Source organism: Colletotrichum chrysophilum, assembly GCF_026319265.1.
Source record: "Colletotrichum chrysophilum strain AFK26 chromosome Unknown scaffold_155, whole genome shotgun sequence".
Classification (NCBI taxonomy): Eukaryota; Fungi; Ascomycota; class Sordariomycetes; order Glomerellales; family Glomerellaceae; genus Colletotrichum; species Colletotrichum chrysophilum.
Window position 1 is genome coordinate 21,771 of NW_026517442.1, and position 19,858 is coordinate 41,628.

Consider the following 19,858-nt stretch of genomic DNA (forward strand, 5'->3'; position numbering starts at 1 on the left):
TGAGGCTCATTTGGAGATCCAAAGCCCTCGCCTGCCCATCGGAAACATGATTAAGGAATCTTGCCTGTTGGCTCCATGTCTTCATGATTGTTTCCCCAGGGCCCGAATCCTGCAGCAGCGGACGACCCACCGCACCCCGACACATCCCCCACAGACGGGACACCGGATGCGCCGACCGGCCTGCCTATTCCGGGTCCTCGTAGAGGGTGTCAGCCGGGCCCGTAACACCATTGCGCAGTCTTTTGCCGGGGCCAGCGCCTGGGCGAATTTGCCTCGGCGGCTGCGACGGAGCAATCAGCAGGGCAAGTGTGCATTTGCGGCACTTGGGATTGCAGCTGAATGCCTCAAAAGGGCACAAGATGCGCAGGAGTTCGTCGCCTCCAGCCAGGATCGGCTCTAGAGCACGGGTTGCGACGCTGACGCCAGCCAGCAGATCGCGTCTTGCACGCGTTATTTCTAGATCATTGCTGGAATAACGGCGTGTTTCGAAATACAAACATGACGGCGCTGGCGAGGGGTCCTATCATCGTCCCCATCCGTGCCAGGTCAATCACTTCACCCACCAGTCGCTCACCGGACGGCCGACGTCCCAGCGTCTGGAAGCAAGACATCCTGATGCCATCCCGCACAGACATGGATGATGGAACATGGCTCGGGCATGTTTGCTGAAGCAGGCTACTCTTAGGGGGCTGGTTGGTTGGGGTTCCGCAGGTGTCGTCGAGATTGGTGATATCAGCGCAGCAGCGCCGACCGAGACATGAACATCCCATCAGACGTGTTGATAATAGCTGACCGACATATCGCGTCCTGGACGTGCGTTGCGTCCGTTCGTCCTAACATCAACTCGACGCTGCGTCGCAAACATCGCAACATCAACAACCGAGAGACACACAAGCACATGCTTCTGCTGCAAGCAGACAGGTTTGATTGTCATGTCTGCCAGTTGTCCAATATTGCCAGGGGTCTCCCCTCGAGATCTCGGATGGAAACTGGAACTAGTTGAACAACCACCACAATACATTCCTCAATTGAGTTGCACGCCAACCCAACCGCAGCCACTAAAAGGACGTCTTCGACGAGGGCGAACGAAGCATGATGCTACCAAAGCACCAACAAGCGTGCAAATCCAACGAATAATAAAACCACTTTACGCGTTACCTCGTTTCCTCCACGCGACAGACACGGCTGCCCCCAAAACCGGTCAGCACCGGTGGCCTCTGCGGCTGGATTGGGCAGATTTGCACTCTCGCATCTGCAAGCCACAGACGCACGCCCGGTTTCCCCCACCGTAAGCCTGCACCTGCACGCAAAACAAGATTTCGCGCGCGAACAGCTTGCCTCCTCTCGTTGCGAGATACGGCCCATTTCAAGCAGGTAAATGCGAGTAGTCCTCCACCTCTTGTGTCAAGACCTTGGAAACTCGTGGGCCCATTGGCTCCCTGGGGCCCGTCGCAATCGCGCGTGGCCGTCTCAATCTCCTGCAAACCACGAGGCAGCTCTCCGCCCTAATTCTCCGATTGCGCGATGCCTTACGGCCGTCGAACAAGGGGGAACATCTGTCGCTATTTCGGCGCTGTGCCTGACACCCAAGGCGCATGGGACGGGGGCGATTGAGATTGAAGCGGAGTGACAGAGTGGATTGGACGTTGTGAAAGAGGCCATTGATAGCCTTATCACCAGGGGCGTCTGCTGCAACGACTCAGGAGCAGAACGTGTGATCAAAAGACCGAAACCTTCGTATTCAACACTCCAGCCAACAGCGAAAGAGCGCAAGTGGGCTTTTCGCCTCTTTCAACGACTCGGCCGTTGCTTTCCTCCCCGGTAGATCACGATGGGCATGAACAGGTGCATTAAAGGTCACAGTCGCCATGGCCAGCCGAAGACGCCCCCAGCCCTCTGCTTTTTTTGGGGTGGTCTCGGCAGCGATTGCATCGGCGGTCAAATCGGGTTTTCATCTCCGCTCCCGCCTACTTCTGAGTCGCTCTAAAATCCCAGGAAAGGCTTCCGCGGGTGCCACGCATCTGGGCACACGGCGCGCCGGCAACAGGCTGGTTCTGCCTTGGGAGGATTAGAGGTATTCAAGAAAAAGCAATGTTGCTTCTCGAATTTTTTCTTGCGTCGTTGCGAGGCGCAACGTCTATTTTTCTCCCGCCTTCCCATTCCCCCTTACTCTGTACTGAGGCGGGTAATCCGGCACTCTTCCAAGGTCGGGGTTGACGTTTGCACATCATCATTCTACTGTTCTCGCTGGGCTGCGAATAATAACGTAAGGGGAACGGGGACCAGGTTTAATATGTCAAGGCCTTTTGAATTTTGTGGTTTTATCTCCTGACATGCATTAGAGGGGGGCAAACGGGCTAGAATGCTCTCTGCGCTGGCTGGATTGGGACCGGATTGGGACCGGATTGCAACGCATCGTCGCGATGTCCGACTCGTGTTGCCGTCCCACCGCCTGTGCTTTGCTCCGGGGCTGGCTGGCTGGCCTTTTTAAACAATTTCACCACGTCAAATGCCATGTCGGTCTGGAGGATAGGCGAGATGACGGAATGCCTATTTGGGGACACCCCTGGGAAGGGAAAGAGCGGATGCTGCCGAGATTTGCATGTGCGAGGTCCCAGGGGGTTGGAATGGTCCGGGGCGGTGGGTTGGGTAGGACACATCACGCTTTGAATGTTTGGAGATGCGGTCTGAGGGGGAAAGTTGATGTATTGATTTAGGATTGGTACACTGAGAGAGTTGACGAGTTGTGTGATGTATGAGGTTGGGTGGTGAGGTTGCTTGACTCGGTAGCTGGTGCTCGGAATTGCGCTGATGGCAAGAGTTGTGCGATGATGGCGAGCTGAGCACGATGCCGTCACTCGAAAGCATGTATGATAATATAGTGACCGAAATGGTGATATATGGCGAGACCGATGGATTTTGGTGCTGGGAAGGCCAAATGACTGCTTTGCCGGACAATGCTCACAAAGGAGTTCTTCAGAGCTCTTCTCCTCCGGATTGTCTTCTGCTCTTCTCAGGAAGCTGCCTCCGTCCCTCGTTGCCTTCTTGTCATATCTCTCGCAACCTCGTTATCGGTCATCTCTGTCGCTGCTCGTGTATTTGAACTTTCCAAAGGCAATAAGGTCGTTGATTTGTTAGTGGTATGTTCATGTACACAGCACTCCTCCCCCCCTGCCTCGATTATCATACAGCTGAGGTTAAGAGGTCGTTGACGCCGGGAGTGGACAAGCATTCTTGTCTGCCTCTTGCCTCGAGATCTGATACCAGGTACATTGGTTATATAGGTCTTTGGGAAACTGGTAAAGGGGGGCTCTGGGTTCTGGTCCGACTTGAGAGAGGTTTAAAGATGTCCATATGATAGAAGACAATGCTGAGAGGGCAATGGGAGCTGTGAAGATTTAGGACTTGGACTTGGAAGGGGCTCATTCATGTGATGTGAAGGATGGAAATTGTGTCGTGCGGTATACCACGCTGGTAGAAGGGGGTTGTTTATTTGGTGTTCATGTATTCTCTACTCATATGTCAACGACGATGGGGGAGGAAAGCGGCAATGGGGTCTTTTCCTTATGTTCTCTTCGAGTTTTCTGTTCATATGGGCACATTGAGCACGAGAGACTTTGATGTTTTGAAAATCACGGCTGAGAATATGCTGGCCTATGTCATGGCCTTGGCATTGAATCATCAGACGAGTAGGATCCGATGACTCTTTAAGTACGCGAAACCAGCGCCGCGTATCCGCTGTCAGCTACCACTTGTAAGAGACTCTGCTTATTTGATACGGGTATAAGACACAAGACCTGATTCTCGTAACTATTGATGGGAGAGAAAGACGCTCTTACTCTTAACCTGGAGACCCCTCCCCAACTATGCAAGCCCAACTGAGTCACCTTGCGCGAATACAATGTACCAGTGCAAGCCAACATGGATAGGCGAGCTCTAAGAATTACGCAATATCTCATATAAGTGCGTCGTCGTGGAATGACGATGTGTTCCCACGGCAGAACAATCAACAGGCACGGTAACCATAGCGATCATGATCCCTTAGATGGAGAAGTTGAGCCTGTCGCGCAACGTAATGTTATCCAACCATAGACAAGTCTGCTTTACCGTATTGAAACACCGCCGTTAGTGTACGTGCGGTATTCATGAAGAATAGTCTGATGAGAACTGTGGACGCTGGCATGCTGTGGACGCGGCGGTTGAGAGAGACTGTGTGTACTGACCGCAGTACGCTGGCGGAAGTTTGGCAGACGCCTCGTGTCTCTTGCACATCTTCCTAATTGATACTCAAACAATTAATTGGCTGCCTCGTTTGCTTTATCGAGGAACTTGAAACATAGATATATATACTGATCGGGGCCCTCTGCTCCTGTCAGGTGTCGTTTCAGTTTTCGTCCTGTGTTTTCCCTGACACTTGGTAGAATTACGTACAGAGACTCTAGCCATTGATGCCGCTTTAAATATCAGAGCTTGTCACCTAGCATTACTCGGTACGCAATGATCGATTCTTCAATGTCTTTTTGGTCTGGATTTTGAAGCAATGTCGCGGGAGATGTCTCTTGTTGGAGTTTAACACGCTCTCTCAAGCCAATACTGCGCAGGTAGTTACCGTCGGGAATCACATCTGCGAGGAAGGAATAAGAGGATGAGAGGTAGCAGACATGACTAACGATAGGGTTTCACTGTCAGCATAGGCTTTGCGGCGAGGCATTCTGGACATTGGGTCCCCGTTCGGATGGCACCACCCAGCTCCTGCCCAGAAGATGTGGTTTCAGCTAAAAGCTTTGGATATCACCACCAACAACGGAATTTTTGGGTGGTGGTTGAGAAATAGGTGGTCTGGGAAGGGTTTCCTTAAACAGAGGCGTACACAATTGTCTCGTCAAAGCAGAAAAAGGCTTATGCCACCCTTTGCAGAGACGGCTCTGCGCCGAGTTGAAATAAAGGTCTAGGTCTGAACTTGGCTAGTAGCAGAGGCCCATTGTGACCGCACTGTCAGGCCTCTCGAACCTGCAGCTGCATCAGCTAGAGAAGGAAATGCACTCTCGAAGCTGGCTCAAGATGGGCTTTGGCGACTCGTACTCATATCCTGTTGCTCCCCTACCTGCTGATTGTTGAAACCATGTGGACACAGCTGCCCCCGTAAGTGTTAGAAGTTAGCCCATACCACAGAAGAATTATTCCGTGAACAAGTGGAGGGTTGTCTCCATATTTGTCGAAGAAAAACACAATGACTTGTTGGTGTCAACCTGCGTGAGTTCCTGAGAGGAAACCCCAGACGAGCCCCTATCTCGAACCATCATATCTCCTCATGTCTAAGCGCTGACTGGAGTGGTTGTCGTCCTCATATTATTCGCGCTGGAAAAAACGCAGGCGATGAGATGATGTTGTTGAGGAATTGCAAAAAAAGGGGAGTAGCGTCGAAACTTTCCAGTGAACTTTCCAAATGCTTTGTTCCATAGCGTATTAACTCAAGGCATGGGAGAAGACATGATTGTGTATGTTACCAACAACTCCTCTTACATAGCCTTGCATTTATAGCCTTGAGGTAGAGGTAATGCTAATGTAGAACAGTCCCAGACTTTGTGCACAGACGCAATGCGCCCCTGGTCACAAATGTACTTAAACCAGAGGTATCTTTCTTCGATGGAGAGTTCCATCAGCGCAAAAAAATGCACTGTTTGCATGATATTCTTTGAACAAATGACGCTCTCGTTTCTTACCGCAACCCCTGGGGCCAGTTTCAAGCTCGCTAGACTGAGACGGAGACAGCAAGGGAGCTGTTTACTATACCACCTTCGCTTGATCCTTCTCACTGTCTACTATTTATTCTGCGTCAGGTCTTCTTGTGTTTATCAAAGTATTGAAGAGGGACGAAGCAGCGACGAGGAATAGGATAAAGGAAAGGAACCCAAGAGAGTTATGTAACCACTGGACCCAAGATGAGCTTGCCCTCTCGCCTGAAAATCTAAGAACAGCGCCCAGCATTTGGTTCCTCCATCATGAGATAGTGGCAGCTTATTTTAAATACATGTTTCGGTAGTAACAGCGGTATGATCTAAGATGAAGAGCTCACCATCGTCTGAGTTGTTGCAGACAACGCCCCTAAGACGAATGATTAGTGGGCTCTTGGCGCCTGGGAGCCAATGCGACGAGGGACGTCGAACCGTACTGCTGATGAATTTCAGCGTATTTACTCTCTTACGGAGCATCCCATTTCTCTCTCGTAATAGCGAATTCCTGGTAAAACGGTTATGCGGATACATATACATCTGGGCTATAGAGCGAGAAATCTAGTTGTGTTTAGAAAAGCAAATCATGAACAATGCAAAACCTGACATGCCCGCCCGTCAAGGACAACTCCGATGGTGTACGCCGTAACAAACAGCAGACGTCACATAATCTTACGGCATGACAAGATTGAAACGACCACCTCTATCCGTTCTGATGTGCCGAGCCCATCATGGCGGCGCCCCAATCCCCAACGCCGTCCATCCAAGAAAAGGGGCCCAGATTGTCAAAGGCACCCGCCATGGGATTCCCGCCGCCCCAGCTGTCTTCAAAGATACCCAGGTCCCTCTCAGACCCCACAAACGGCACAGCAGTCTTCTCAACAGCCGCACCGTCAATGACGCCTTGCATATCATCCTGGCCCACCTCAGCCGCGACACCTTCATACACCCCTTCTTCCTCCTCCTCCTCTTCCCCGCCCGACTCGTCGTCGTCCTCCTCCTCGGCCACCATCGCCGCCCACTGCTCAATCTTCAACTGCGCGATGCGCAACTTTGCGGCCGTGAGGGACCAGATGTTATGTCCCACCCCGGGCGGATCCTCGCTGTGCACCGCGAGCGACGCGGCCGCCTGCTCCATGGCGCTGCCCATCTGGCCGAGGATGCCGGGCACGTCAAGGCTGAGCGCGGGCTGCGTCGCGAGCTGGATCTTGAGGGTGGCGATGGCCTGGGCGAGCTGGCTCTCCGTGGAGGCCGCTGAGGACAGCGAGGAGGTGCCCGTCAGCGTCGAGCTCGTGGTGCCCGGCGTGGTGGCGGAGTCGAGCGGCGAGGGGTTGTTGTAGTTGCCCGACGGGTCCTGGGGCGGGTCCGGGGCAGGGGCGGATGCGGAGGCGCGCGGGCGGCGCAGGTCGCCGATGAGGAGGAGCTTGGCCCAGCGGCCGAGGATGGTGATGGCGTGGATGACGTTGAGGGAGACGGGGAGGGTGATGTAGGGGTAGGAGGGGATGGGCTGGCTGAGCCACTCATCGAACCAGGCGCGGAGGGCGGCGTTGGATTGGTAGAAGGAGTCGAGCGGGGAGGGCGTGCCCGCGGCGATGGAGGACTTGGAGAGGGAGGAGAGGAGGGCGGCGTCCAGTTTTGGGGGCTCGTGGATGCGGAGGCGGACGGTGTTTATGGTCAGACGCATGAGTTCTGTTTGTTTCGTTAGAGAAGTTGAGAAAGGCACACTTCAAGGGGCTGCGGGATGGAACGTACTGTCTTCTTGTAATCTTAGCGGCATGCTCTTGATGAGGTTGTTTAGCTCTGCATCAAAGGCGGAGGCGTATGCCGCAAAGGGGGCTCTGTGTACTATTTCAGGTTCCTCTTCATCTTCGTCGTCGCGTTGGGATAGGCTTATGATCTTGCTGGAGAGGATCTGTATCCTGATGAGGTAGGCTAGATACGTGTCCGAGTCGTATTCCTGTGTCATCTCGAGCTCGCGTAGACATCGCCGCATGTATGGCGTGAACTTCATAGCCTCAATCTGCACCATGCCGATGGATATCCTGCAGACAGGTCAGCAACACACGATAAAACGAACAGAAGACCAGGGGGTCGTAGACTTACGTGGAGCTCAAGTACCACACCGCAAGCAGCAACCTCTTCTGCTCGCTTGTCCTCTCCCTCACCTCCCCGAGGTTCTCGACCAGCAGCTTTGTGCGCTCCTGGTACCCCGGGCTGCGCGTGAGCCCCAGCTCAGCCGCCTGCGTGACGGCGAGCGCGACGAGGTTCTGCATCTGGGCGTGGACGAAGCAGTGGTGGTGATGCCAGCCGAGCATGACGACGAGCCCGGCGAGGAGGTCGAGCGAGCGCTCGGAGCGGAGGATCATGGCGTCGGCGACGTGGGCCTTGAGCCGGTACATCTGGCCCTGCATGGAGCGCAGGCTGCGGAAGGAGGCGACCATGCGGATGCAGGACATAGTGAAGGGCCGGGTCGCGGCCAGGTCGGCCGGGGCAGTGCCGTGGGGGATCACGACGAAGGGGTACGCCGGGGTAAGGGAGTCTTGGTAGATGGAGAGGAGGGTCGCGTCCGAGTCGAGCGGGCCCGGGACCTGGCCGGGCGGCGGGCGACAGATGCATGTTGAAGGCCCGAAGGAGTTGTAGGAGGGGGGGATGGTGATGTAGGTGCTCCTGGATGGGGTGCTTGCGTACGTTTCTGGGGACCTTCCTGATGTGGTGGCTTGTGATGCTGGCGAGGTCTGTTGTGTGTTAGTTGGATGATTTGGTTGATTGTTGAAGAGTGGGTGACTTACTTCATCGATAGACAGTCGATTGGTTGTTGCGGTGATGTCGTTGGACCCCTGCAATGCTCTGATGAGACTGTTTAGACGTTCTTCTAGTTGTGCCGTTTTTCTTGTGACCGATGTTAGCCGAGCCTTCAGACCATGATAATATCTTGATGCAACTCAAGATTGATATAAAAAACATGAAGAAGATGGACAGGGAAGACAAGGGGGTGTACTCACGATGGCTTATTCTCTCTCCTCTTGCGCGGTCCCCGTATCTTCTCAGTGCACTCCTTACCCAGCCTTCGACACCTTTGAACCGACATATTGAGCCATGTACACAAAAACAACAAAGTAGGATGCACAACATGACGTACCTCTCACACTTGGGATCCGTCGAGCCAGCCGGGCGGAGGCACTTTGCTTTGGCTACCGCACACTGGGCACACGCCGCACCCCATTTTGCAGGGGGCTCGGGACGGTGAGGGCGGCTGATGGATGGCGGCGGCGGCACGGCGTTTGTAGGCGTTGTCCAAGACAACGACATTGCTACCGTGGTGCGCAAATGAAAATGAGGGGTTTTTGGCTCTTTCTCTCGAGAACTAAACCAGGTTCCTTCCTCCTGAGCTACAATCTTGGTTTGCAGTGGATCGGGGTTGCTTTGCTTTGCTTGCGAACGGCGGGCAGGAGCGGCGTTTACAAAGTTGCCTGTCGATCATGAAAAAGGAAAGGCGGGCCGGCGTTTATATACAGGGCTTTACAAAGGTCCGAGCACGGAGAGAGCAGCAGCAGTAGGTAGCTGTCTTCAAACCTACGCCTCAGCATTGTCTTTCATAAAGAAGGGCACGTTTGCCCCCTCCTCGAATATGATGACCCTACTGAAGATCCCTAGACGTTACTGAAACTCTAAAACACAAAAGAAGGTAAGTCGTTAATGGGGACTCGTCAGGATAAGAGGCATTGTTGAGTTTGGATTCATGGATCTTGAGTCTTGGTTAGTAACCAGCCCGCTGCGGGTGGGCGGTTGTCCGGAGTTTACTGTAATTCTCCGCCCCGATCGCTGGCTGCCGATTGGGGCCCTTGCGGGCGGCACGCTGAGCTGATGCTTGCACTTGGCTGCTGGAACGCTAACACGGTAAAAACGGATACCTGTCGACCCAATTTCATACTCGAGCATTAGATGGACACAAAGAACAAACGAATCAACGCTGTTCCCGCCAGCTTAAATTTGGCCTTGACTCTGTTGCCTTCAATGCATCGCCCCTCTGAGTCCGTCGCCTCCGGTGGCCGCCCCACACGATCCCGGCGTTCATGCCGGCGCTCCTACCGGCCGTCCGGGCTGACATCTACTTGAAGCCTGCCACGCGTCTTCCAGTGTCATTCATCTTTCCTCGTGACAATAGTTTGGTTCAATGCTAAGTGAATGAGAGAAATAGATTCATAAAGATTCATTAGTCGGGTTCTTGTTGGTTTTAGTAAAGGATTCGAAGTTGACGGACGCTCTATCTGTATAGTTTAATAACCTAGTCTACACTCCTCAGACCAAAGTAGCTAATGAACATGAGAGCTGCAAATAAAATATAACCAATGTTACTGTTGCCTGTCTATGATTTAGAAAGTGCCTATGCAGAGAACTATACAATTATGAAACCGGGTCCAACTCAAATTCGAAGCTCCTTCTGAATTGGAACTTGTACACCCTGCCCCTCAAAAACCTCATCACCAACATCATAAGTCAACATCTTCTGCCCCATGCCCAACTTGCTTAACCCAGCCGTATTATACACCCATAACCCGCCCGACAGAACCATCTCGTTCAACCTCAACCGCCACGGCTCCTTCTTCTTGCGGATCTGGCCCCTGCTCTCCGTCGTCTTGAGCATCTGCTCCGTCCGCACTTTCCTCTTCTGCTCAAACTGCCGCAGCCCATCCTCGATCAACGTACCCGGACAGCTGCCCAGCATCTTGGAGAACAGGAAAATGTCCTCCAGCGCCATGGACACGCCCTGGCTCGCGTGCGGCGGCATCGCGTGCGCCGCGTCCCCGATGATCAGGCACCGCCCGCGCGACCACGGCCGGCCCGTGGGCACCTTGTAGATCGGGTAGAACTTGACCACCTCCGTCTTGCGGATGATGTCGCGCACCGTCCGTGGCCACTCGGCGTCGGAGTCGCCCAGCAGCCCGAGCAGCGTCGCCTTGAACCCCTCGACCTCCTTCTTGCCGCGTGTCTCCCAGCCGTCGCGCACGTCGCCGAACGAGGGGAGCGGCACCTCGCGCGAGAAGAACCAGTACAGCACGTCGCGCGCGGACGTCGTGGGCGTGATGGCGAGGAGGCCGTCTGAGGTGAGCGTGGCGTTGAGGTCCGTCATGGAGGCCGCGGCGGGGGAGAGGGAGGCGGTCGGGAGGAGGGAGAAGACGTTGGAGATGCCGGTGTACTCGGGCGTGCACTCCGGGTCGACGTAGAGCTTGCGCACGCTGGAGTGGATGCCGTCGCAGCCGATGAGGAAGTCCGACGTGTCTGAGGTGCCGTCGTCGAAGGAGGCCGTCACGCGCTGGTCGTGCTCCTGGATCCTGGTCAGGTACTTGCTGTAGTGGACCTGGATGCCTGCGGCGTCTGCGGCTTTGAGGAAGACGTCCATGATGTCGGTTCGGCGGACGCGGAGGTAGCTGAAGCCGGTGCGCTCCTGGCTCCACGAGACCATGTCCATCTTGCCGAGGACGCCGCCTTTGGAGGAGTGGAGGAAGGTGCTGGCGGTCTCGGCGCCCTTTGCTGCCACCTGGTCGTAGAGACCGAGGCGGTCGAGCAGGCGGAGGCCGTTGGAGGGGATGCCGATTGCGCCGCCGAGGGTGCTTGGCTGTGGGCGGATTTCGTAGACTGTGCATTTGATATGGTGGTCTCGTTGGAGGAGGAGGGCTGTTGCGAGGCCTGCTGGGCCGGCGCCGATGATGGTAACCTGGAAGTGACGTGATAAGCAACTCTGAAGTATGGCTTGTGGGTTGAGATATGCCTGCATACCTTTTTGATAGACTCCATCGCAAGGGCTTGTCTGATTGAGGGATTGAAAATGATCTTGCTTGACATTTGTCTTTGTTGGGGATGCTACTTGTCTTGAAAGGGAATCTCTTGCTGGAGGTCGCAAAGGTACATCTTATAGCATCATCTTCGAAACAAGAGGCCTCGTGATGTGTGAAATCGGCCATCTGAACCGCCGCTTACACGGCGTGTCGGCGTCTCAAAGAGGCAACTTCCACTCCCGCCCAAGCCACCGTCTCACCGAGTAGGTCGGCGGTCCGCGTCGCCGGTGGAATCGGCACGGCATCCAACTTGTCACCTACACCGACATTACTTCTTCACTCATCCAAAGCCCCAACAAGGCCTCCCTCGCATTCGCAGCATGAGACGGGATGGGCACGGCGAGTGATCGGGCCCTTGGACCCACTTCCGCGGCCGGCCGGTCGGAGCTTAGTGGGGGTGGGGCCATCTGGCAGGTGTCGTTTCGCCGTCGGCGATTTCGCTATTCTCCGGCTTCGCCGATCCCTCCAAGACTCTCGCACTTCGACACAATCAGGGGGAATACTCAAAAATCAAACTTTGCCAACCACGGCCGTGATAACCGAGCGCTAATCACAAAATCTACAACTCCTCACTAGAGGCCACACGATCCACCTCGTCAGACAGCTTCACCCGCTTCACCCGCTGACTCGTCGACCCCCTGGGCTCAATAACATGCTTCGTCCGAACCCCATCCCCGTCCACGACCATGACCTCGCTCTTCCCCTTCCACCCTTTCTCCTCCACATCAACCATGCGCAACATCCCCTCGTCACCCTCATGCGCCATCCTCAACAACGCAGGCCTTCCGCCATCCTCCTGCCCAAAAACATCCTCCCACAACCCCCTCGGCTGCCCCGGATCGCACACCCGGTTCGACCCCGGCGCCCAGCGCATCTGGCCCGGCATGCGGTGCGCGCCCAGCACGTCGCGCCGGTCCTCGCCCAGCCACAGCGCCCTGAGGCTCGGCGTCGCCTGCACGTAGCAGCACTTCACCGGCAGTAACCCCGACAGCCGGCCGTAGTCCCTGCCCTCGGCCTCGTCGATGATGGCCGTCGCGCTCTGCAGCCACGTCGTCTCCCCGTCCATGGTTACCGCGCACGCGTCCTGCGGGCCCCGCGGCGCGGAGAACTTGGTGCTGCTCGTGCTCGCGGGCTTCACCATGACGGGCACGATGCCGCCGAGCGCTTTCTCTTCGGCAGGCCAGACGGGGGATGTGGCGGAGACGAGCGGCTCGCAGGTGAGTGTGTCCGCGACGGAGACCTGCATCTCGTAAAGCCAGGTGCGCAGCAGGTCGGGCCCGGCGGTCTCGACGCTGATGCAGGAGACGGCGGCGTAGGACTTGCGCTCGATGCCGAGGGCGGCGGCGTCGCGGGTGTGCAGCATCGGCAGCGTGGCGCCGGTGTCGAGGAGCATGCGGAAGTGCAGCGTCGCCTCTGCGGGGTCGGGCGTCATGTGCGGGTGCCGCGAGGGCCGGCACCGGCGGAGGGTTGATGGAGGGAGCGGGTTTGGATTGGGCTTTTGCCGGGGGAGAGGGTTGGCGGGGTCGAGGGGGCTTTCCTCTTTCTCGACGGGGGACGTGGGGACGGGCCATCTCACCTCTTGAGACTGGCCGCGCCGCCGCTTGCGGGAGGGAGGGCCGGGGTGGTAGACGAGGTTGCGCATGCGGCGGAAGGACATGGTCACGCTGTAGTGGCCCATGTCGTATGTAGTGTCCGTCTCGGGAACCCAGGTGCCGCGGCTGGCGGAGAAGAGAGGGGCAGCGGCGCGGGCGAGGGGCGGTTCGAACCAGAGCCAGCCCTCGCCGTGCATGCGCGCGTAGCGGTCGAGGCGCTCGGCGCGGTCGGCGGTGAAGGAGGTATATGTCGGAGCGAAGTCGACGAGGTGGCCGGCGTAGATGATGGCCCAGTTGGAGGAGTAGGGGATGCGGGAGGTGCGGTAGAGGGAGATTGCCGCTGATATGTTGGCATGTTCGGGGGGAAAGGTAGACTCTTCCAAGGCGGCCTCGAGGGTCTGGATGCGAGATGCGATGGTGGTCTGTTTGTGGTCTTGGAGGGATTTGAGGGGCGTTTCCACGTCCTCAGTGACGGAGGACTGGAGTGCGGCGAGTTGGGTGCGGGCTTGAGTTAGGGATTCGAGGACGGAGGGCGCGCCGGCAGGGGTTGACGAGAGGGTTTGGCTGTAGATTGCTTCCCATTGAGTGACCAGACGTGATGCCGCTTCGATCGCCGTGAGATTCTTGCCTAGGGGCGCGCCGATGACGAGGGATGGCGCATCAGATGGGGTCGAAGTTGACGTCCGGAGGCGTCGGCGCCAACTGGCTTCGATGTCCTGCGTTTCTTGCTCGATGCGGGCTTGCTCTATGAGTTGGAGCTCGTTCTCTTTGGCCGCATCGTAGTCCAGCGTTGGAGAATTGCCATCGCTGGCAGAACTGTCGTCGTCGTCTTGTGTTCGACCTGCGACATCAGCTTCAGCTTCTTGACTTGAGTGCTGAAGCAAGTCATGGGTCTCATTCGGATCCTCGAAACGAGCACTGCGCTCGCTCTCTGAGTCGTCGACAGGCATCGCTCCGCCGTTATGGTTCTCGCACGATGTCAATGTCTGAAGCCTAGATGGCAAAGGTGCATCAGCAAGCCGAACACCTTTCTTCTGGAGTCATCCTTATCCGTAGATGTATCTGTTCTAAGAGGTCTAAACCGCCTTTGTATCTTGAATCGCGATCCATCGCAGATAAGACTGCAAGAGCTCAACCGCAAAGCTGCGACCGCCACCCATCGCAGAATCCAGCTCCAAACCACCTCCCTCCATCCGCGACAACAAAGCACAACCGTTGCGCTCAATGTAAACGGCTTCGACAAAGAGACGCACCGAAATTAGAAGCTCGGAGCTCAAAGCTCAAAGACTATCCCGAAAGCGGCAATCAGCTTGCCCTGCTTTGCCCCGGCAAACACATTGTCCGCATTGGCCGTTTATCCCTTTTCTCAGCCTCTCCCATTGGACCCTTTGTCACAACCCATGTCGTAAATGCCCGTGGTGAAGCTTTCTTCGGATATGTGTGACACCTCAGTATGAATGTCTCAATGAAAATCTCAGTCTTATTCTTTCGGGCTCCTTTGGGATGGTTATCTTCCTTGGTCTTCTTTCGGCCGCCATGAAGGTCTTTTCAAAACGGCCATGTCTCGCATCTCGGAAAGACGATTGTGAGAATTTCTCCTTCATCTTTGTCTTTCACTCTCCTCAGTTCTCTTTTGTGAAAGAAAGGCGTTGAGTTGCTTTTCCGTACTCTCTGTGTGTTTCATCCCCAGAGAGATGATTCTGGTTCTGAGCCACTTGGTCCTCTTATTGATATCACCTTTCCGCCGCGGCCTGAGCTTCCCCCTTTCCTCCCGGCCCGTCACATCGGACCTGTCACTTGACATCTTTGCTCTTGGAGAGTTGGCAGAGTGCCGCAGCGAGCGCCGCAACACACCGCCGTCATGGCTCAAGAAAGGATGCGTATGTCTTCTCAAACCGCGACACCCCTCCCGAAACTGAGAACCAAATCTCTGACTGGCAGACAACAGCCGAGCTGACCGAGCTCATCCGCAAAATCTACTACCGCTTCCCCTCCGAGACGTGGGAGCGCACCCGCACCCTGCTCGACCACCACCCGCCGCACCACCTCTTCGCGCACGTCGAGGACCTCATCGCCACGCGCGCCGTCGACCACGTCCTGCGCTCCGACGCCGCCTTCCACCGCCTCGCGGCCGATTTCTACGGCCCACGGCACCCCTGGCTGCGCGACGCGGATCTCGGCCAGGCGCGCTGGGATGAGTACGGCGAGTTCACGGCCCGCAGCGCCGCGGCCGAGGTGCAGGCGCAGACGCAGACGCATGACCAGGCCGCGGCGAGGAGGGCGCTGTTGCTGCGCAAGATTAGAGAGGGCGGGGATGTGGAGCGCTGGCGGCGGGTGCTCGGGCTCGAGGATGCTGTGTTTTCTGAACAGGAGATCCGCGGGAACGGCACGGAAGGGCCTGCCTTCGGGAGGGGCGAGGTAAGAGTCGCTAGGGGTGTGGAGGTCAGCGCGTGTATTGACGGGCTCGGGGGCGAGTATGGCCCGGAGACGTGGGTGCGCGCGGAGGAGGAGGAGAGGGTTGCGCATGTGGGCGTGCCGAGGGCGCCTGGCGATGGCGGGGAGGCGCCGCGGAACCCGTTCACGACAGAGTGGGTGCCGAGGGCGACGCCGGGCGGGGAGAAGTTTCCGGAGACGTTTGATCCGTTGTATACCAGCAACCAGTTCATCCGGCGGTCGAAGAAGTACGAGCATCCGAAGATGCCGGTGCAGGATGAGGACGAGGAGATGGCTGGGGAGGAGGATCCCGAAGCGATGGCGGCGCAGGCGGGTGTCACGACTTTTACGAAGCTGAGGAGGGGGGATTCTTCGACCGTGACGCAGAATTTGCCCCTTCCGGTATGTGCAACTCTTCGGTGGTGTTTGTGATGATGCTGACCAGGTCTCAGGGGCAACCTCCAAGGAGTGGCACGCAGACTAACACCGGCGACGTGGGTAACATCCAGCTCTTCGGCGGACACACCGTCCCGTCGTCGCCAGCGAGGCCACTTATACCGGGCTTCACCATCAGCACCAGAACAGATAACCCGCAGACATCCCAGCCGGTGACGCACCCGTCCATCGTCGTCACCGACACATCCTCCACAGGCCACACCGTGCCCCTCTTCGGACGCATATCAACCACCACAGAGCAGACCGAGGCCCCTCTACCAGAAACACCACGCATCCACACCCCTTGGCGCCAGGAACTTCCCCCTTCCCCCATCCCAGAAGACGAGCTCCCGTCCCCCGCCGAGGAGGTCGAAATGGCTGACTCCGACTCCGACGCCGTCTCCATCGTCTCCTCCATCGACCCAGCCTCCACAACCTGGCTCGAGGACTTCCTCCGCGCCGAGCCCGGCGTGCCCGCCTCCGACCTCGAGATGATGACCTACCGCGGCTGGCGCATCCACTCCCCGCGCATCCAGCTCATCCGCATCAAGAACTTCCTCGCCGACGAGGACGTCGACCGCACCATCGGCTGGGCCGCCAAGTTCGCCGAGGTCGTCCTCTTCCTGCAGCACTGCATGCGCCTGCCCGACGCAGCACACAAGAGCTGGTGGGACGACCTCCGCGAGGCCATCAAGATGGCGCACACGCACCAGCTCTTCGAGCAGCACCACTACGGCGCGCAGCGGCTCGTCGTTGACTTCCCCGAGATGAGCGCCGCCAGCACGCGATTGCCGCAGGTCCAGGGCGGGCGAGGCGTCGTCGTCGAGGAACCCCCGCAGGAGCCGGTGCGCCCGCGCTATCTCCTCCACCGCGTGCCTGAGTCGTTGCATGATGTGGATTACCAGATCCCCGCGCCGCTGCTGCGCAACACGTTCCTGACGTGGTTCCGCGAGGACGGCAACCTGGTGTGGATGAGCACCGGCAACGGCAACCCCGGCTCCGGGGACCGCGGGAAGAGGTTCGGGTACGAGCCCGACTTCAACATGGCGCTGACCGAGGACGCGTGGTTCGGGAAGTGCCTCGCCGGCGGCGCGGAGACGACGGCCGCGAGTCTCCGCGGTGAGGCGAACTTTTACATCCTGTCTGACGAGCATGTGCCTGGCGAGGTGGAGGAGGTGACCGTCAACGGCACCACGCATAAAGTCACCCCGCTGTTCCCCGAGGGCGAGACGCAGCAGCGCTTCGCGCGGTACCGCGGCGCGAAGCGCGCGGCGCTGCAGCTGTGCCTGACGCACTTTGACGGCGTCGAGAACGTGGCGATCCAGGGGCCGTTCCGCAAGCTCGTGATGCCGCTCACGAAGCGGCAGAAGGCGGCGGCAAGGGAGGCCGCGGGCGAGGGGATCGTGTACAAGCCGCACGCGCTCGAGGCGCCGCCTGAGGGGGCCAAGGTCGACCCGCTGGGGCTGACGTTCTGGCACCAGAAGATGCGGGAGAGCCACTACACGAGAGCGAGGGCGACGCGGGACCAGACGGAGGAGGCGCACCGGCGGTTTCTGCGGGAGATTGGCGCCGGCGGGGAGGGGGATGATATCGTGCTCCCGCCGCGGAACTACCTCGGCCCGCTGACGGGGATGAGCTACCTCACCGAGGGGGAAACGGAGAAGCTCGAGAGGATGAAGATGCTGAACGGGCTGCGGGATAACCTGCAGCGGGCGTACAACCGGGCGCCGCGGGAGATGCTGCAGGGGGTGCTGAAGAATATTGAGTTCGGGTTCGCCGGGGGCGAGTCGTGGGACGTCCGGGACGAGCTGCGCGAGCATAGACAGAGGCACGGCAAGTATCTCCGGCTGAACGGCGCGGAGCTGTTCTGGATGGAGTGGATGTGCGAGCCGTCGACGAACGTGAGGGCGCAGCGGGGCGGGGGGCTGCCGGCGCTGGGGAGGGAGTTTGAGGTGTTTGTGGAGAGGATGGAGGGGTTGCTTGGGGATATGGACATGGGGAGTCTGCTTGCGAAGGCGGAGGACAAGGTCGACGTGGGACGCGTGACGGAGGCGTTGAATGTGGGCTTGAGGGAGGGCGATTATGAGTTGAAGGAGGATGTTGTTGGGAGGTTTTGCAAGGTGCTTTCCGAGCATGGACGCCTTGGGTGAGTCTCCCCCCCTTGATATCATCACCTCATCACTGACACCCCGCAGATACGAAGCCGACAACGGAATCGTCACCATCTCTCGGCCGCACTGCGACTGGCACCCGGAGCACCGCGTCTACTGGCCCACGGGCTCCGACCCCTGGGACCCGCAGAACAACGTCTTCCACCGGACCAACCTGCCGGACCCCAACGCCCGCTGGAGCTGGCAAACCGCCTTCGACAATATCAAGCTCGTCGACGCAACCCGGCGCGTGACCAAGACCATGCTCTGGGCGCTCGCGTACCGCGTCGGCGTCGAGCTCGACGGCCTCGTGCGCGACCTGCGCCAGGTCCGCGACCAGCTGCGCGACGCCGCGGCGTGGGACCGCCGCACGGTTGGGCTGCAGGACGTTGCGGGCCAGTGGCGCAACCACTTTGAGCGGCACGGGAGGGTGGAGGAGGACGGGCTGGGCCCGCCGGTGTCGTATGTTAGCGTGGTGCGGGCGGGCGACCCGGCAAAGTGGGAGCCGGGCATGACGGAGCCGGAGGCGTATGAGGTCGTGCGGAGGGGGATTATTGATGAGTTGTCCGAGGGGAAGAGCACGCTGTGGCCGTCGCGTCCGCGGTTCTCGAAGAAGTTAAAGGTGGAAAAGGAGGTGGAGGTCGCGACGCTGCACAGGGACCGGGTGTGGGACTGGGCGGCGCCCGAGGTCGCGGGGCGGAAGGGGCGGTTTTTCTCGGTGAACCGGTGGCCGGTACATTGGCAGAGCGAGAGGACGCAGGAGAAGATCAGGAACAGCAAGGAGGAGGCGGAGAGGGCGCGGGAGAAGGAGCAGGATGCCATCAGGGAGAGGTTAGCGAGGCTCGAGAAGGAGAGCCGGCCGACGGAGGCGGAGCTGCGGCAGCGGGAGATTGACAGGATGCTCTGTGTGCCGTACCACGAGGGAGACGACCGCACGGAGTTCTTCCCCTCGGCGGAGTACTGGGGCGGCGACACGCGGTTGCAGAGGAGGGCTGTGGAGGCGCATGTGAGGGGGTTGATTGCCGGTAAGTCTGCTTCGTTACGTCGGTGACATGCTTGGATGCTGATGGGTTATGCAGAGGAGATGGGTCCGAATGATGGAAGAGCGCCTCGCGTACAAGCCCAGCAAGGCTCGGGAATTGCGTCCTTGAGCAGGATCAGCTTGCCGGAGGTTAACTCGCCAGACGTACCGCACAGCGTGCCTTGTTTCCTGGCGAGGGGCTGGAATCCGTTTGGAAGTACAGTGCCGCAGGCGCGGACCGAGCCCGCCGCTCAGGATACTGAGCGGATGAGCGATACCGCCTCACTGGTGTATTCGCATGACGGCGAGCCGGAAGAGGTTCAGCGGCGGGTGCATTTCGAGGATGAGGGTCGAGCAGGGAAAGTGAAGGGGATTCGGCGTTAGTCTGGGCAGGCATTGGTAATTTTTGTGGAATTTGCTTTAGACAAGAGATGTTCTCGTACCAGCATGGACCGAAGTCTGTGATGAGGCTTCTGAGTGAATGATCTGGTGTTCTTCTTCAATACCTGTTGAATGTGGTGTTGACTTGTAGCACATGGGGGATGCCATTGATCTTCTGTTCGTGAGGCTCCATTTTGCCCGCTCACTCGAGCTCATAGGCGGGAAATTTTGAAACTGGCAGCATTCCCCTAGACACAACCCATTCTCATCCGCCCTT

The 19,858-nt window shown here is 57.9% G+C and overlaps 4 protein-coding genes across 4 annotated transcripts; 1 reads left to right on the forward strand and 3 right to left on the reverse strand.

The window, feature by feature from the left end:
• Window positions 1-6,435: 6,435 nt before the first annotated feature.
• COL26b_011887 (uncharacterized protein) lies at window positions 6,436-8,820 on the reverse strand (the record flags this gene model as incomplete). The annotated part of the gene is made up of 5 exons (XM_053184540.1): window positions 6,436-7,421; window positions 7,485-7,774; window positions 7,836-8,467; window positions 8,522-8,588; window positions 8,735-8,820. The coding sequence occupies 5 exons, from the start codon at window positions 8,818-8,820 to the stop codon at window positions 6,436-6,438; spliced, it is 2,061 nt and encodes a 686-aa protein (XP_053031496.1).
• A 1,335-nt stretch (window positions 8,821-10,155) lies between these two features.
• COL26b_011888 (uncharacterized protein) lies at window positions 10,156-11,576 on the reverse strand (the record flags this gene model as incomplete). Its single annotated transcript, XM_053184541.1, has 2 exons — window positions 10,156-11,448; window positions 11,511-11,576. 2 exons carry the CDS (start codon window positions 11,574-11,576, stop codon window positions 10,156-10,158), a joined length of 1,359 nt encoding a protein of 452 aa, XP_053031497.1.
• Window positions 11,577-12,128: 552 nt separating this feature from the next.
• COL26b_011889 (uncharacterized protein) lies at window positions 12,129-14,111 on the reverse strand (the record flags this gene model as incomplete). The annotated part of the gene is made up of 1 exon (XM_053184542.1): window positions 12,129-14,111. The coding sequence occupies one exon, from the start codon at window positions 14,109-14,111 to the stop codon at window positions 12,129-12,131; it is 1,983 nt and encodes a 660-aa protein (XP_053031498.1).
• Window positions 14,112-15,022: 911 nt separating this feature from the next.
• COL26b_011890 (uncharacterized protein) lies at window positions 15,023-19,330 on the forward strand (the record flags this gene model as incomplete). The annotated part of the gene is made up of 5 exons (XM_053184543.1): window positions 15,023-15,041; window positions 15,110-15,996; window positions 16,074-18,175; window positions 18,225-19,185; window positions 19,259-19,330. 5 exons carry the CDS (start codon window positions 15,023-15,025, stop codon window positions 19,328-19,330), a joined length of 4,041 nt encoding a protein of 1,346 aa, XP_053031499.1.
• Between the last annotated feature and the right edge of the window lie 528 nt (window positions 19,331-19,858).